The sequence below is a fragment of the Acanthaster planci genome, linkage group LG02, assembly GCF_054643075.1.
Source record: "Acanthaster planci isolate LZ-2023a linkage group LG02, COTS_SCS, whole genome shotgun sequence".
Taxonomy (NCBI): Eukaryota; Metazoa; Echinodermata; class Asteroidea; order Valvatida; family Acanthasteridae; genus Acanthaster; species Acanthaster planci.
The window spans coordinates 4986030-5003209 of record NC_141778.1 but is presented as its reverse complement, the minus strand read 5'-3'; the positions used below and the strand labels follow the sequence as shown (position 1 = coordinate 5003209).

At 41.6% G+C, this 17180-nt stretch overlaps 1 protein-coding gene across 9 annotated transcripts in view; it reads left to right on the top strand.

The window, feature by feature from the left end:
- LOC110989494 (protein scribble homolog) overlaps nucleotides 1-17180 on the top strand; it is a 101139-nt gene that overhangs the window by 59726 nt on the left and 24233 nt on the right. For 7 of the 9 annotated variants that reach the window (XM_022253915.2, XM_022253911.2, XM_022253919.2 and 4 more), the window contains exons 10-22: nucleotides 33-135; nucleotides 1516-1646; nucleotides 3362-3457; nucleotides 3874-4158; nucleotides 6307-6525; nucleotides 7873-7962; nucleotides 8652-8729; nucleotides 9461-9631; nucleotides 12794-12889; nucleotides 14735-14827; nucleotides 15393-15473; nucleotides 16072-16198; nucleotides 16712-16893. In XM_022253915.2, coding sequence (XP_022109607.2) covers nucleotides 33-135; nucleotides 1516-1646; nucleotides 3362-3457; nucleotides 3874-4158; nucleotides 6307-6525; nucleotides 7873-7962; nucleotides 8652-8729; nucleotides 9461-9631; nucleotides 12794-12889; nucleotides 14735-14827; nucleotides 15393-15473; nucleotides 16072-16198; nucleotides 16712-16893 — 1752 coding nt within the window. The remainder of the gene's footprint in view (nucleotides 1-32; nucleotides 136-1515; nucleotides 1647-3361; nucleotides 3458-3873; nucleotides 4159-6306; nucleotides 6526-7872; nucleotides 7963-8651; nucleotides 8730-9460; nucleotides 9632-12793; nucleotides 12890-14734; nucleotides 14828-15392; nucleotides 15474-16071; nucleotides 16199-16711; nucleotides 16894-17180) is intronic. The other 2 variants (XM_022253916.2, XM_022253912.2) reach the window with 2 other exon arrangements.

Below are 17180 nucleotides of genomic sequence, written 5' to 3'. Positions count from 1 at the left end.
ATGGTCTGATTGTCTGATTTTTCCGCTTCCAGTCTCAGCCGTTGCTCAACTTCCAGACGGATGAGGTTGGACCACAGCAACTCAAAGTACTGACCTGCTTCCTGTTACCCCAGCGAGGACCCTCGGAGAGCATGGGTGAGGATGAAGTAGTCAGTGTAGGGTTCAGTTTGACAGAGCTGCTTAATAGTTAGCTGAAAAGTTGCGCTTAATAATAGCAGAAGATTTTGATTACCGTAACCACATATTTATATTTTTTGTACAAGATGTAGAAATCTTCCCATTTGCTACTATTTGCTACATAAGCTTCATTGTTGAACAGGGTTGAATGGTGTGGTCCATGAAAACTTGGCCCCAAAAAATAGACTTTGCTGAATAATGAGAGACAGCTTATTGGCAACACTTGATCGCCTTTCTCAACGAGTTTTGAGCTGTCATTTTTTTAGGTCGTATGGAATACAGTGGAAAGTTACATGTTCATGTATGTCTAGTCTGGGTTCTTGTGCCTCTATGCAGTAGAACATGTGAGTGATTGGTGTGTGAGTCTAGGTGCTGTATACCTTACAGTTACATGGGCCGTTTTCCAATACTCAACTTCGGCTCCGTTCCAGGCTTCAACTGTTTTTTACTACCTGACTTTGAAGCTGTAAGCACAGTAATCAGTCTAATAGGCAGGGTTCTGCCCAGGATGGTTTTAGTGCCGGCAGGACTATCTAAGCGGAGCGCCACCATCGGTTGACGCGGAGCGTACCAGAAAATTTTTGGAATCTAAAAGCCCCCAGATGGCCGGAAACAGCACTTTCTGGGTGTTTTCAGCTGTGTATACACAGCCTAGAATGAGGGATCTCATGTCTGAAATTTATGAAATTTAATAAAAAATATGCATGGCAGTGCAAAGTGAAATTTACGAAGAAATTTTACGCTTTCTTTACGATCTTCATATCTTCACGATCGATCCCTCGACCAAGATGCTATTTTATTTGGGTTCTTATCGGGAATACGTGCCGGTTGGAAAAGTTGATTTGGCAGATTGTGGCGGTCGGCAATTCTGCGTGCCGGTCGGGCGCGACCGGCGCCGACCGGCAGCGGCAGATCCCTGAATAGGGCCACAGAACATCAAATAAGATGCAAGAAAGCCAAAAATTACAGGTATCCAATGTAATTTAAATGCTTCAGGCCCACAATTGGGGATTGATTTTGGGAACGAAGCCTGGGACAGAGACGAAGTTGAGTATTGAAAACGGCCGTGCAAATCCCATTGAAAAAAGTACTGACTTTCCGTTGGCCAGAATTTTTCATTGTTAATCTCCGTGTTAGCTCTATATATCCAAAGTGAAGTTCACAGCACTTACTGAAGTCACTTTGATCATTGTTGCAAAGCCCTTTGCTGATTTACATGTGTCATAATAATTCCGTATTGTAAGAAATACCTGCAAGGTTTTGAGATAAGGTTGGGTTTAAACTTGCGAGAACATTGTGCATTGGTGAATGAACATATCTTCATCTCTATGTGGACAGAGAACCTTCTGGCTGGTAGTATCGCTACCAATGAAGAGGATAACAGGGTCAGCTGGACTGAGAAACCTGAGAAAGACAAGGCCATTAAATTCCATGATGACAAGGTGGACTTTGAGGAGCATGAGCGACCGGTAAAGCGTGCTTTGTACTTCATCGTGACTTGTGAATGTTGTATCAGTTTGTGACGTGGTGGCAGTTGGCGCATGTTGAAACTGCACCCTTGCTGGACGACATTTTGATCTCCGACTTCTCCGTGGAATGTTGCATGACATCCAGTTCTGTTGGCATGCATGTTTTGTGTGAAGTGTGCACCGATCTGAGCACCCACATATTGTTCCCTCGTCAGCCGCTTTGTGTTTCTTTGATATGGTCCCATTTGTTCACAGTCGACTTCACTCTCACATGTTTCCATGTCTCCTGGGTGGGGAGGAACATATCTCTTGCCTGAGGCTACAGAAATCGTCGGCCATTGACTGTGGCCCATTTGCCCAAAAAGGTGGTGGGGACAAGTTAACCAAATGAGCTTCCATTTTTGTCAAATGGGCATTTTGCCATTTCAGAAATTGCCTCTCGATGCCAATGCTTTATGTATGATACATGTACATGAACATTGCACCTCCGATTAACTCCAGTACTGAGCAATAACTCTACAGTAGCACACTGCTATATTGAACACTACTGTTCTGTGTGTTTACCTGCAACAAACATCCCTTTCTACTTTTGAAATTTATATGTACATTCGAGGAATGTCGTTGAAATCTGACAATTGAGAGTGGCACTTGTACAGACATTTGAATCTAGTCTTTTTCCAGATGAAATAAAATTATACATCAGTTAACTCTTGGAAGAAAAGCTGCATGCACCCGACAGAAAGAAAACTATTGTGTCCGTTGGTTTTATGTGCAGTATACTCGTATGTAAACCATCGCATAACATAAGATTCCAGAAAATCGTGCATGTGTGAAAAATCCTGCACGTCCATTCTATGTCTCATGCATACATACATTACAAATAAACATGAGCCATCGCTTTCACATCTAGAACAGGGACCTGAAGGTTTGATTTCCCCCCCCCCCATCACACTCAATCACCCATGTGGTATGATTACAGACGTACACATACTCATCAGTACTTGTCTTCATCTGTGCATTGGTTCCCATGTGCATGGTCCCCGTGAGCCACGCTGTACACGCATTACAACTCACCGACAATGTAAATGAAGGCCATTGCGCCATGTGCCATGTTAGGGACAAACTGACAAACTGGGGATGAATGATGCGCCATTCACTCCTGGTGCGAAGTGAAGCCTCGTTGCTTAAATGGCAGAGAGCAACATGTGGTTTTTCAGGTTGTCAAGTTGACGGGGGGGGGTGCAGTGGTCTATCTCATCCATGAAGATGTTGTGATTGTATCAGGCGTACTAGGGATGGGGGGACAAACTCCAATATGGAAAAAAAAATCAGTATTTTTTACCGTGGACTCCATCTTAGAATCTAAACGTTAGCATGGAGGATGTAAAGAGCTGCTACACTGATCTTTTAAGGACCGCTGTGTTTCTTATTGCAGTGTGCTACTGTCCCAACAATTTTTCTTCCTTTGTGTTCTGTGCCAAACAAGGAAACATAAGGGAAATGCGACTACATGTACATGTACCGGTACATAACAGGAAAAGCACGGATTAGGATCAGAAAGAGATTAGTGCTTTACAGAAAAGCAAATGACTCGTTAAATGGCAAGATTCTGAATGACGAATAATATTGCTTCAAGACTGCTTTAGTTTGACTTGTTGGAAGGATTATTTCTTGTAGTGCATGGTGAAGAAATACAACCGTTTTATTTCTTTCAGTCCAACTTTGTTCGTCACGATACACCCCACCCCAGGGAACTTAAGGCCAGACATCCTAAGTTTGCACACCAAGGCCATCATAAAGGCAAGCACAATGTAAGTGATGACACGGGAGTCACTGTATATCCGCAGTTTTTTTTAAGAGAGGCATAAAGTTCTTGTTTGGTAAAATTCCGTCAAATGTTTCAGTTTGAAGTTGCTTTCTGTTAGTAGATCACTCTCTTCCTTTTATAGACCAGCTTATGAAATCTGCTTGAAATCTTTATTTTCTCTGTCTTTTGTGGCTATGTAGATGGCACTCTTTCCAGTCTTTTATTTTTAAGTATTGATGGAATGCCTATCAAAAGATGACACAAATGTCCGAGGAGTTTTTTAAGGAATTGAAACCGGCTTTATTGGATTAGTTTTTCTTGTATAGCTTTGAATATGTTTTTCTACTAAAGTTCAGTTTCGTAAATTTGGCAAAATGTGATTTTGTTTGATAAAAGTTCTGTGTCTCTGTTTGATCTCAGCGTTCCACAGATGAAGACGAAAGCCAAGTGGGTACAGATGATGAAGCTGAGAAGCGGTTGTCGGGCAGCTTTAAGTCTCCGACTGAAACTGATCCATTACTCGCTGGAGCCAGTGGAACGGTCATCGTTCCTACGCTAATGTCTACCCAACTGGCTTCACCTTCACCAGTAGCCAATGTAGAGGACGACAATATGGATGATCCCCTGCTCAAAGCTGTCAGTGTTGCCCCGGTCCAAGCTGAAGTCCCATCCCCGATTGATCGGCGATCAGGGGAGATTTCTGAGGTGAGTTTTTGGGGTGCTGAGTTAGTTGTGCAAATAGCAATATGGTTGCTCTTCCACCACTCTGAGTGGTGTAACTGCCAATACGATCGTTGAAATGATGCGCATTCCAATTGCAGCATTCTGTATGCTGTTTGAATGGTTTAGCTTTTTGTCTGGTTGTCTAAACAGAGAAGTTGCAGAGTGTTCCATGTCACGAAATAAACAGTTTTTAATAGTGACCTTACCGGTGACCCTTAGAATATTAGTCTGTACACACCCAGCAGCAAGTGCAAGGTAAATGTATTAGCAGAGCCTTTGTTTGAGTGGTATGGTGGCCTTGGAGGGACATCAAGTCATCACTGTTTTTCACAGGTTTTGGAATCACTTTGCTTGTTCTTTACCTTGTTCTTGAAGTTACAGAATCAATTTTTTTTAGTTCAAAATTGGTAATTTGATTGAGTTTTAAATTTCTGCATTCACTGAATGCCATTTTACTGGTTGTGGGAGCAGCCTGTCTTTACTACCGGACAACAGAATTTTTTAAGGCATTGTAATCTCTAATCTTATAATGACAAGAAAAAAATTGTCCTGCACGAAATGTGCCACATTACAAAGGAATCCTTGCGTATGATGTGCCTGTAGGGCCGCAAAAAGTACAAGCTTGTACGAACTTACATGTACCTGTGTGAATTACCCAAAGAGGAGTCTGGTTTTCGACTGTGGTTCACAACTTGTGGGTATTCCATGCGATATGAGGCAGCCAAAAAGGGCCAACTTGTACATGTACAGTATGCACCAAACCTTTGATGGGTACCGGATTGTGGGGAAGTAATCTTTTGTTTCGAAAACTTGGAGCAAGTTGTGGGGACTTTTGTGTGCCCCACAACATCCTGTGTTCTCAATAATGTACATAGGCAGTCTCCATCACTACAGCACGTGTGCCAGTTTGTATGTTTGCCTCTTTATCCCCAGTTTACTCCGCCTTTCTCAAAATTTGTGTGGAAGGCTGTATCTCTAGAATTTTCAACTCTTTGTTCACTCTCTGTAATTCTTACTTGAAATGCAAAGTCTGTGCAATTTCAGTCTTGGACCTCCATGTCTTCAAGTTCTAAATATCCGCCACGCCAGTAGTCACATTTTACATGCACCATTCCTATTTGCCTAGATCATGGCCAGTCACCAAACCTACTGAGCCAGTATTTATCCAGACCAATTCAAGTTCCCGGGCCTGTCTACTCAGACAACATGCATTTACCCATCCTAGACCTCAAGAGTAGCTCATTCCCTGATGGGACCCTTTTGACAGAGTAGTATAGCAAGTCTAGCCCACAGCCGGTCATCAAGGAGCCTGCCCTCTAGGCCCGACCCCTTTAATGTTGTTTCTTCCTCCTGAATCCTTAAACATGCTTTTACCTTTTTGGTTTTAATGCCGATCTTTTCCGTTTGTGTTCTTCAATGTGTATCACTGTACATGCATCTCTTCAACTGTTCCTGAGTAGCTACATAGTCAGTATTAAAGAAATGATTGGTGTTTGTGTCTTGCATGGGTATTGCATGCTGGGAGAATAATTTCCCTCTCAATGTGACATGGATAGAGCACCTGGTTTTTTAACATTCTGTACACGGTTCACATCCCAGCACAGAAGTATCTGTTAACTGACTGACTTACCAGACACCAATGATTTCTTTAATGGTGACTTGATACCTAATCTACAGAAACTAGAGAGACACATTAACTTTTTAGTTTTGCTTCTAGCTGATGCGCACTCCTATACGGTCGTGTACTGATGCATCCAGCTAATACATGGACTGCTGACTGTCTCTCTGCAAACAGAACAGGCAGGCTTGCACATTAAGGTCATTTTGCGTGAGAGTTCCATTCATTAGACGGATGTTTGTGGTTGACCACAGCATCTACGTTGTCGTTAAAGTGGAGCCAAGTGATCCATTTGACATTGTTGGACATTCGCTTCAAGTTGGCAAACTGAGGGCATTTTTAGATAAGATTTGTTATGTTGGGACATATATTTACATGTAGCAGAGTGGAGGATCTTGTAGTGTAGATAATCAACAAGAAATTAGTTGCACTGATCCTAAACGCCATGTAGACTAATCCTAAAGATCCTAAGCCCACTGAAGTTTCCACCAATGGCCTGCTCCACTCTGCAGAATGACTCTGAGAAGCATGTCGGATTCTCAAGTGACATCGAAGACCAACTTGAAAAAACTGACCTGAAATTACACCGGCGTGACACCCCGCACTACTTGAAGAACAAGCGGGTGAACTTGAACGAGGAACCGGACGAGAAGACAACGGCTCTCTTGAACCAAGTCCTGGCTCGTACCGCTGCAGAGCAGGCCCAGAGAGAGCAGCCCAAATATGACCGGGTGAGGGACTCATACCAGACTTGGCTTAAATGCTAGCTGCGCCTTCAAAATTCAGGTTTAACTCCAGAAGAGATCATTGTCACAAATCCTAGCCATCCCTGGTACACTTTGACTGGAATTCAAATGGACATGGACCTAAACTGACTGATTAAGACTTAATCATTGTTAAATTCATGCGATGAAATTTGAGTTTTTTGAAGTGCTTACCTGCAGCAGGTGCTCTATCCATTTTAATTGTCTATGTACAATTTTCATAGTTTTCATCTTGCTCTGTTTTTGATTACAACGCGAATGCATACCTCTCTTCTCTTCTTGACATGTTTGTGTTGAAGTTTGTGTTAGAAGTTTAACATACGATTATTCTGTGCACAATAATTGAGAATCGCTTAAGATCAGAGCATTTAGTAATGTTAAACAATTGTTTTACTTTGGAATTCCATGAATTGACAGCATCCCCCCGGCAGTCCATCCCTTCATAAATCTCACAGCCTTGTTGCGAGTCTAAACAACTTGCGCTCTCGGATTTGTAGTACCGATTCTATACAAGAAAAGGTAGCGCTGCTTTGTGGGGTGTTCTGATGTCTGGATTCATGACCATAAAAGTCACTGCTCTTTTTTCGCACATCTCTCTTTAACCCCAACAATCCTCTGGGTTTAGTATTACTCACACACCCTTGGGGCTAAGGGTTAAAATCCTGATAACTGCTTTTCGCTTCCAATTTGCTGTGCACAGCTACACTTATTCGTTGCAGTGATTTGGAATTCAGGTGTAAAATTTACGGATGAAAGTTTTATAACTGAAATAGAGGAATAATAACCATCTATCCAACATATACATGTATGTCTTGACGTGTTGCTCTTGATCTGTGGTGACCTCTTCATTGCTTTAGATAGACCATTCTTGGCGTATGCTACCTACTGAGATGTATTTCTGTTCTTTATAATGCACTTGCAGTGAACTGTGCACTTGCTACGGAACAGGTTCAATTTAAGCAACATTGAATTGAAATAGAAATCTGTTAATAGACTGAACAACTTGTATTTTGTTCTCCACTCTGCTGTTATTATTTGTATATTTGTACTTTTCTGTCCTTAACCTCATGTAGCTAAGATGTTTGGCGTGCCACTACCAATTTAGAACAGGAACCATGTCTGTGCATATCTGTTAGAGTAAGGCAGTAAGTCCTGTTTTAAATAATGTGCCAGCTCGGAAACCACCATTAACCACAACGCTGTCACGTGTGAAGTCCACGGACAAGGCTCTGACAGATGAAAGGAAACTACGTAAACATCAACTCCTGTTACATGTAGCTGTCTCTTCATTGGGAATACTTCTGTTTTTTTCAGCTGGAAATATCCTTTTCAAGAGAAGGTGGCGGTCTTGGCATCAGCATAGCTGGAGGTCGTGGGTCCACTCCATATAAGGGCAATGACCAGGTGAGCAGCATACTCTAATTTGTCTAGCCAGAGAGAGCTCCAGATGAGTGATTAAGAAATAAGCAAACACAAGCCCATGTGTGGCATCATACAGGAGTATTAATCTCTAGCAAACATTGGCCTACATAGATTTTGGCATGTTGATCCTTGTATGAATCCAAGTCAAAGTCTGTCAAGGGAATCTGCAAATGGCATAGTCTGACATTTTTTACGTACATTGTATCTTGTGATGATATACGGTAAAATTATAAATCCCTTTCACTTGTCTTTGTTTATGTCTGAGTTCTGTTTGTATGGAAGTGGCAAAAAGCCATTGTCCACATGCACTAATTCGTGGAGATCTAGGCATATGTGCTGGCCAGTTATAGATGCCTTGTTGATCAAAGAGGCATTTAGAAATTGTAGGATCTACATGACCTTGTTGCACCACCTTAGTAACTATTTTTAACTCTGGTCACGGTATCAGTCTGTAATCAGGTTTTTTTGTCAGTGGCAAGTATATATGTTGAAGTATGTACATGTATGTTTAAGAAGAAGTATAATTTGATCATTCAGTAAGACTGTGTTCTTGGAAGCTTTGTGAGAAAACAAAGCCAAACCATTCAGACTTGTTATGGTACCTATACAGTTTACCTTTGAATAAAGGGAGTGTATTGTGGTTGCATGAATTTTTCTTGCATTACCTGCAGGGAATCTTTATATCCAAAGTAGTGGAAGGAGGGATGGCCTTCAAGCAGGGTCTGTTGGTGGGCGACAAGGTTGTCTCGGTGAGTAGCAGTAGAGAGCTTCATTGCTAATTTGCACCACTTGATTGAGCATCTGTATGAAATCTGACAGACAGGGCATGGGAAGCCTTTGAGTAATGTGCTGTCAAGCATTTCAGCTGTAAATTTGGAGCATTTCTCATACAAATGTGCTAGGGTGAACCTTAGGCAATTTATTCAGTTCTTGGAGGCATCTGTCTGCGGCTGCCTATCACTCTATGATGTCATTTTTCTCAGATAAAGAGTGGTCTTCATCCTCTTTGCTGATTTTTGACCATTGCTTTGCCTTTTAATACCATTTTATTCATCAGCCTGTTTCCCCCATATTTGTTTGGGCTTGGATTCATCCTCAGTCCTTCAACATCTTCAGTCCTTCAAAATCCTCCTACTACCTCCATGGAAAAATTAGATGTGGTTCCAATCTTCGTAAATCCTTCATAATTTCTTGAATATGTTCCTCAGAGGGGTGACCTTTGCTTGAATCCTTCAAAGTCCTCCGGCAATTCCTGTCCTTATGTGGACGCATTGCAAATGGTATCCTGGAACATTGTGGGTGATTTTCTCATATAAGTTTGACATGAATTTGTACTTCGTGGTGCATAAACAAAAAACCTTAACACAATGCATCGTCGGCAACCAGTCACGCTATGCAGCCTCAGTCCTCCGAAATGCTCGAAAGCGTTATCCTTTGGATCACTGGAGACTCTAAGCGAGGCTTTTTGTGAACATTTTAGGTAAATGGAGTGAACTTAGTGGATGCCGATCATCTAGAAGCAGTGGAAGCTCTGCGGAATAGCACAGATCACATTGACATCGTCATCTTACGAGAGACGGAGGTCAAGCCTGATGTCACTGCAACAGCTAGCCAAGAAAATGAAGAATCCACGGCTGAGGTGAATTTACCGGTGAGTTTTTTTCCCCATGCTTGTGGTGATTCTGAAGTCACTGTGTCGGCACAAGAAGCAGTGTTTCTTGGTTGGCTTGATTTTGTTGAATGACAGATTACACACACGTGTATTTTTAAAAAATAACTTGGTTACGTGACCCTTCTCCAAGTTATTGGGCTATAGTTGAAAACATTGTGGTTGCGAAGCCACTGATGATTAACCGCAGCAAGTTTCCATAGAAACATGTGCTATAGGAAACCGTAGCCATCTAGTTTTGAGCATGGCCGTACTCCCAAATGCTGCCATTGGCTGGCACAGGCTTTGATAGATGCGCTTACTGGTCGCTCAGTCAAGGTTGCTTGAGTAGGATAGGCCCTCACATTGTGTTGCTTGGGGCTGCATGAGGAGCTTTATTTTATTAACTGCATGTCTTAATCTCTGCAAGTTGATTTTTGGCCAAGTGACTTTACCGCATTGGGTTGGGCTCATTTTTCCTCAAGTCCATTCCTTAGCTTTTGGAGGGCCGGTTGTCTTGTTCCAAGAAGGCATGATGATGCAGTAATGCAGTGGGTCTGCTGTAGCCTGATTGCCAGAATATTTTGGTCAGGGTTTCCAAATCTTTACATTGGTCACTTGCAAGAAGAAAACCATAACAGATCTACGTTGCCAACTCTACATTGCAACCATCTTACGTAAAGACAATGATGCCTGTCTAGCGTCAACAGTGCAAATAAGCTGTAGAGAGTATTTTCAGCGTCACATCCAATCCCTTCATATTCACTTGCTTTCAAGTTGTTTATTGATCAGAAAAGTGGAACATATGAAAATGGATTTTTTGTTAAAATCTCAGAATAAAGATTAGCAAATTTGGGTGTGCTTTTTTGAAGGTGCACGGCTGAACTTGTTTTACAATTTTTAGAACGGAGACATTTAAAATTTCATATCTTCATTGAACTGCACAGCAATATGCCTGAATAAAAATAAATGTGCCATGCGCCAATGTCATGAAACCAGTTGCGATGGAATGCCATTGAAATGCACCACTTGTTTGTCATATGTCTGAACACCGGTAGTTGACTACATTTTCATTGATTCACTCAATAACACCCATTGCATGTACATGCACACATTCCTGTTACCAGGTTATGGGGACTGCACAGGTGATGAAATATAGATGTAGATGTTATGTCCCCACTACTCGGTCCTGACTTTCCTGACAAGAATCAACACGTTGAAGTCCTACCCACAATGCACAGTGACAGTGTCTTGTCATAACGTACCTCTCCACCCTCGTCCGCCCTGTACACACACACATTGACTTGTGATTTGCACTGGCTAACACTGGTACAAAGATTAATTATGGTTTAGCATTTCAACGAGAGTCTGTGCTATTACAAACTGCATTTGGAGATCAGGGTGGTTGCATATTGTATAATGCAAATGTTTGGTTCTCAGTGGTGGCACCATGTGGATGTAATTAGACTGAGTTGTTATACTTCGAACTGAGACTCCGGCTGCATCCGAATCTGTTGTCTAGAGCTACTGTAGGTCTAGGTCTTCACTCCATTGGAAATGCATGGAAATGCGCAGACAATTGACCTAGCCGTAGCTCTGGAAGCCTGTTTCGGACACGACCCCAGCTGTGCCCCATGGCGTATCGTATGTTTGTTGGTATTCCAACAGGAACTGGTTGTAGCAGGTGAAATTACTGTTGGGTATCCTGACTGTTTACCATCCTGACTGTTTACCATTTTGCCCCTACAATATTGGCTAACACAAACCACCTGACAGCTTATCTTGCCTTGATAAATAGAAGACTGAAAGCTGCTGACGCCAGGGCACCCTTGGGGACTCGGTTGACCCTCTGGGTTCATTACTCATGCTGCATGTTCTTGTTTGGTTGTTTGTATGTGTATTTCTCCCCTGATAGTTTATAGCATGTTTCTTACCATTGTTTCAGTAAGTGATCTTAACGGAATCGGGAATGTCTAACGAGTGCCTGGAAATGCCCAGGTGTAGTACATGTACCTGGTACATATTATATGAAGTAGGGGCTTGTGCAGTTCTGTGGTGAGTTTTGCAAATGAGCTAGTGCGGAAATTTGCAAATCATCTGCTGTGGGAAAAATGTGTAGAAAAACGCATTAAGTAAGCAACACCTGGTTCAGACTGGCAAACCGGAGTCGTGCCGAATCAAATCGAATTGAAAGCGACTTGAGTCGATCCACATAGATTTTGGTTTTACCGGTAGATAGATGTGCTTAATTCAAGCCACACCCAGCAGCTTGAGATAAAAATTTATGCTGACGACTCACTTCCAGCTGAGTCATTGCTCACCACAGTTTTTGTGAACATACATGTACGGACATTAAAAAACTTAGAGCTAGCGAGCATAGCCACGACCATATTCTTGAAATAATGCTAATCTGTGGAATTTTTAAAGACTTATGAGCATTCAATCAACAAGAATTTGGCAAGCAAACTGAAGTCATACTGATTAAATACATAACAGAAAACAGGATAAGGATAGACGTAATATTAGGCCAACCAGCAGTAATATCAGTTAATTTCAATAAAATCATATAAGATTTCGGTAAAAAATAATTATGTTACATCATTGACATTATCAACAGGGCCTATATCCATTTACGCCAGCCATTACATCATTAACACCAAGGCTGCCCCTGGATTGTTGGATTCTGAAGGTCATATTTCCTAAATAATTTGGTTGGGCATGTCTTTTGTTTGGCAGTCTGATCTGGCTGTAACTTTTAAATAAAGTCAACAGTAGTTGCTCTGCCAGAGTTTCTAAGTTATTTAATATAAAACTTCAGTTTTAATGGAATTAAATTTAATAATTTGAGTCTTTTAATTGTATCCATCTCCCCAAAGACCTGCTTGAGTCTGTTGTTTTCTTGATCTGCTTTCTTGATAACTTTTAAATAATTTTACAGTGTTAAAGCAATGGACCAGATTGGTCTCCAATTTGTGGTTTATTTGTTGCTATACTGACATAATTGTTTTGTTCCAAGTTAATCAGTGTATCCCTAGCCCTGCCAATTTTAGTTGAAATATTTTTGTTGAAATGGTTAACTAAACAAGAGCTATAATTTCATGACTAACATTCCATTCCCCCATGGCTTCCCTCCCCCCTCCCTCTTTGACCTTGACAAATTTGCAGCCGGCCACAGTCCCGGATGATAGTGAACCCATCAAGGTGCAGGAGAGGCCGGGCGTCAAGTTTGCGCCCGAGCCCAAAGTCCGACTGGTCCAAGAGGTTAGTCTGGTGCCGAGCTTTCCTTTGTACTGTGGCAGTAGCTGTAGAGTGTTTTGTGAGATCATGCAGAGGTAGATGGCTCTATGGCGTAGTTGTCATGAGTGTGAAAGCGTACCTCATGTAGAAAAAAAAAACAAAAAAAAAACAAGCTAGACAAGGGAACAAGGTTGCTGTGTCATGTTACCTTGAAGAATGTGATGGAAAAGGTCGTTACTTGCAGGTAGTTGCTTATACAGGCAGCTGTTAATTCCTAGTTGAAATATTCAAGTTGTTAAAAAATTTCATGAAACTTTGAGTGTTTGAAATGCAAGTATTGTTGGCCACTGTATGAGGCACAAATTCCGGCCCAAAAAGGAGATGAGTTTGAAATAAATATAAGGAACACATAACAATTTGAGGAGTTTATGGTTTCCTTCAAACAATTGAAGGAAAAAAAAAAAGCAAAGGACTTGCTTAATGAAATCTTGCCAAGTTTACAATTGGATCACTTCACACAGTGTCTGCTGCTCATTAAAGCAACGTGTGAAACACGGCCGCTTACGATGTAAGGGGAGTATCCAGGTAAATTGACATGTATTTCCGCTTGGAGGATTTGCTGAGACTTTTTTTACCCTCAGCAGTTTGCATTTTGCTTTTCTTTCCGGTGTGTTGTCTCCTGGTTTTTGTTTCGCTTGTGCTACCCCCACATTTAAGTTCAGACTTACATGTAAAACTGTTGCTGCATTTCATGCACTGCATTTATTCACTAACCGCATCATCCTCAAATGCTTTCACGTGTAACAAGGATCCAATTTGATTGGGTGGTGAGCTCTTGGTTGTTTTGCTAAATTAGCGGTATGCTCAGACTGGCAGCAAAATGTGGATAACTTTGTCAATCACTCGGTTATTGCTGAATCTTCCTGACTCTAAATTTTTTTTCAGAATTCTGAAATAGCGACTTTTTGGAGATTCTAGTTGTTCAGTTGACAACAGAATATATTGTTGGCCAGGCATGCAAAAGCACAAAACAAAGTTAGCACCCTATTCTTTGAACGACTTTAAACCAGAGTGGTTAATCGTTGGCTGGATTGTGGACTACTTTTAGATTGGAAAAGCATTTCCAAGGCAACAGTACAAAATCCCTGATAAACAATGCAAAATCCTGCAGAGATACTTGTCTGTGCTGCTGATTGAAAGGACTGTTCAGTTGGATCCACTCCATACCACAGCAATCATTTCATTTGTTTCAGAGAAATCCAACAGAAGATAATCACCTTCTTCATTAACCCGTTCATCATACATAACTTCTTGTATTCAAAACATACAGTATTTCATTGAGTAAAATCCAGAAGTACAATAGCACAGTGCCCTCCCAGTGCCCAGTACTCTCACTTTAACAGGATTTTATAGTACAGAGACCACAATGAGTTCTTGCCTAGTACAAAATATTTTCAGAGATCTTGAGGAGTTTCGGGGAAATCAATTAAAAAAACCCTACCACGGAAGTCAGTTTTGATTGTGAGTATTGCTTGGAATGCCATATGTTCAAATCAGGAACATACTTCCCAGAAGTCTTATCTGGAATTTGTAAGTATTTTTGACTGGAAATGATCTTCCACCTGATGGTGGACTGCCCCAGTCGAGAGTGTGATAATGTCCTGTCCCAATTGGGAGCATGATGTGAGCACACTCTCTTTACACTAAGTGGTGTTCCAAATGTCACATGAATAGTCTGGGGCTTGAGATACTCCATGAGTTGTCTTTGGTGATGCAAAGTCAGCACAACAGTTAGACGATACAAGACCAGGGTACACAGATCTTTTTGCATGAAACGCCCGTCGCTAAATTGCGTGTCTGTCTCTGCAGAAAATATCAGTGAGGTTATGCAAGGATTCCAATGGTCTTGGGTTCAGCATCGCTGGAGGGAAAGGCTCCACACCTTTCAAGGGCTCTGACAATGTAAGTGACAGTATTTAACTTGTAATGAATATATTGCCCTATATTGCCTTGTGACAAATGCTTGTACAAGTAAATCTACGGTAACTTTTCTACCTAACAACAGAAATGTGGCCTTTCAAATGTAAACGCATTAAAGATACTCTTGATTAAAGGCACATTATCATTTTTGGATCCAAATTTTACTTCATTGGAAGAGAAACACTCACAAGGCAACCTACTGAAGAACTTTTGCCTTTAATCCACAATGCATACAGCTACAAATTCTGTCCTTGCGTGGTATGTCATGCTTGTGAGAAGCCATTGTGGTCAAGCACCTTGCTCAAGGGCATAGGCAGCAGGATTCAGTGGTGCAGCATAGTGCCATGCCATGATTGCTTTTGCTTCCAGAAAACAAGATTGTCCAACGGTCAGAGCAATTGCGTTTAGCTTACTTTTAGTATGTATGTCCTTGGAGATACGAATATCTACATTTGATTAGAGTGCGCCATATGATCTCATGATTTTGCACATGCCTTATTCACCGTGAAGTGTCCTTCCACCCAAATGCTGCCTTTGTCTTTGACAGTCCATCTTCATCTCAAGAATAACTGAGGGAGGAGCCGCAGATCGCATCGGTGTACTGCAAGTCGGGGACAAGGTGCTAGAGGTAAAGAAGTGCCCAATGACAGAAGAGCCATTTCAGTCACTGTGGATGAATAGTGTCAAGATTGCACAGAATACAGACGAGATCAATGAGCTCAAGCCTGTATACAGTCGGTCATGCCTTGCCATGCCACTTTGTTGAAACTAAACAAGTAGATTTTACTCTGGAAAGATAACCCTTTCTCATCCGTACACCCCATGGTCCCCATTCATCAAGAAGAAGTGGCACTTTGCACCTGAACAGTGAGGTCCCTTGGATCAACAAATCGTATATGTGCGCTTGGTCTTTATAAAACTCTATGGATGTCTGTACTGGCTTTAATATCAAATGGTCAAAGATCAGGACTACTCCAGATTAAACTTGGACAAAATAACTTCTTGATAATGAAGCTTGCCGCAAGAAGATTTATTTATGTGGAATTTGAGGGAACAGTTTCCCTAAAGGTTGGTTATAATTTTTGGAGGTCATGGGAACAGTGTGTTGATGTCACATGAAATGATTCGACATGGTCAATCTGGGGGCTGAGTGATGCTCGAAACACTTGCCAGAAAGTTCAAAGGTGTTAACGGATTTGATGTTAATTGTCTCGGTTGTGTTTCAGATTAATGGTGTTGACATGGAATACGCTAGACACGACCAAGCAGTAGCTCTACTGACGAGCACCAAAATCATCTCTATGCTTGTATTCCGCGAGTCCATGGAGGTGGAACATCATGAACCTATCGTCAGTAAGTCAGTCGAGCTGTTGCTCCTCGGATTCTTGGAGAATAAATGCATGCCCCATTTCTGCATTGTATTTGTCACTTAAGAAACCTGTAAGAGTTAAAATGAATGCTTCAGTTCATTTTTGATTTCAGTCAGTAGGTTTTTGAGACCAGTTTGTCATTGGCAGAAAAAGCTTGACGAGTTACAATTTCACTCTTTCACTGCGTGGCCAAGTAACAAGATAGGTCAGCTTTTTTACCCTTTGTTGGTTTGTGCAAATCATTTCTCACTATCGTTGGGTAAATTTACTAACATTCTCTGCATAGAGATACATTGGCCTTGGATAAAGCAGAAAATTTGATAGAAATCATCATGAAAATGAGCAGACTAAAAACAAAAGGTGACTCCCAAATGACTGTGTATCGTTTTTATGAGTTTGGCTGTTTGCTAGGCCAAATTGATGACTGTAACTTCAATGCCTCTGAGAGTTGGTGTGGTCAAAAAGCCGCTCACTGTGAATGCTTGATACTCTGCAGAGCATGAACCTCCCGAGTACTACGATCAGCGTGCTGATGGCTACACTAATCATGTAGAGCCAGTGAAGGAAGACATACGATTAGTACGCACAGGTGGTCCTCTAGGGCTCAGCATCGTCGGTGGAATCGATCATTCCAGTCATCCCTTCGGTGGTAACCAACCTGGTGTTTATATTTCAAAGGTAAGCAGATTAATGTCCTAATGTAGTGCGAGGGATCGATGTTCTTTTATAGAAAAGGAAGATATATGATGGCTGGGACTGATCAAATTGATCAAATTGATCACTCTACTACGTGTAGTTGTCTGATCATTTTGTAGGCTACTAGGAACAAGGAACTGGTTAGTATACTGTTTGCTGCTCATAGGGCTTTGGACAGGTGCAGATATGAAGCCTGCCAGAGCTTAGTATTGTTGGTGGCAGCATTCGCTCTAGTCGTCTATTTGCTGATGGCCTGCTACTTTTGGCAT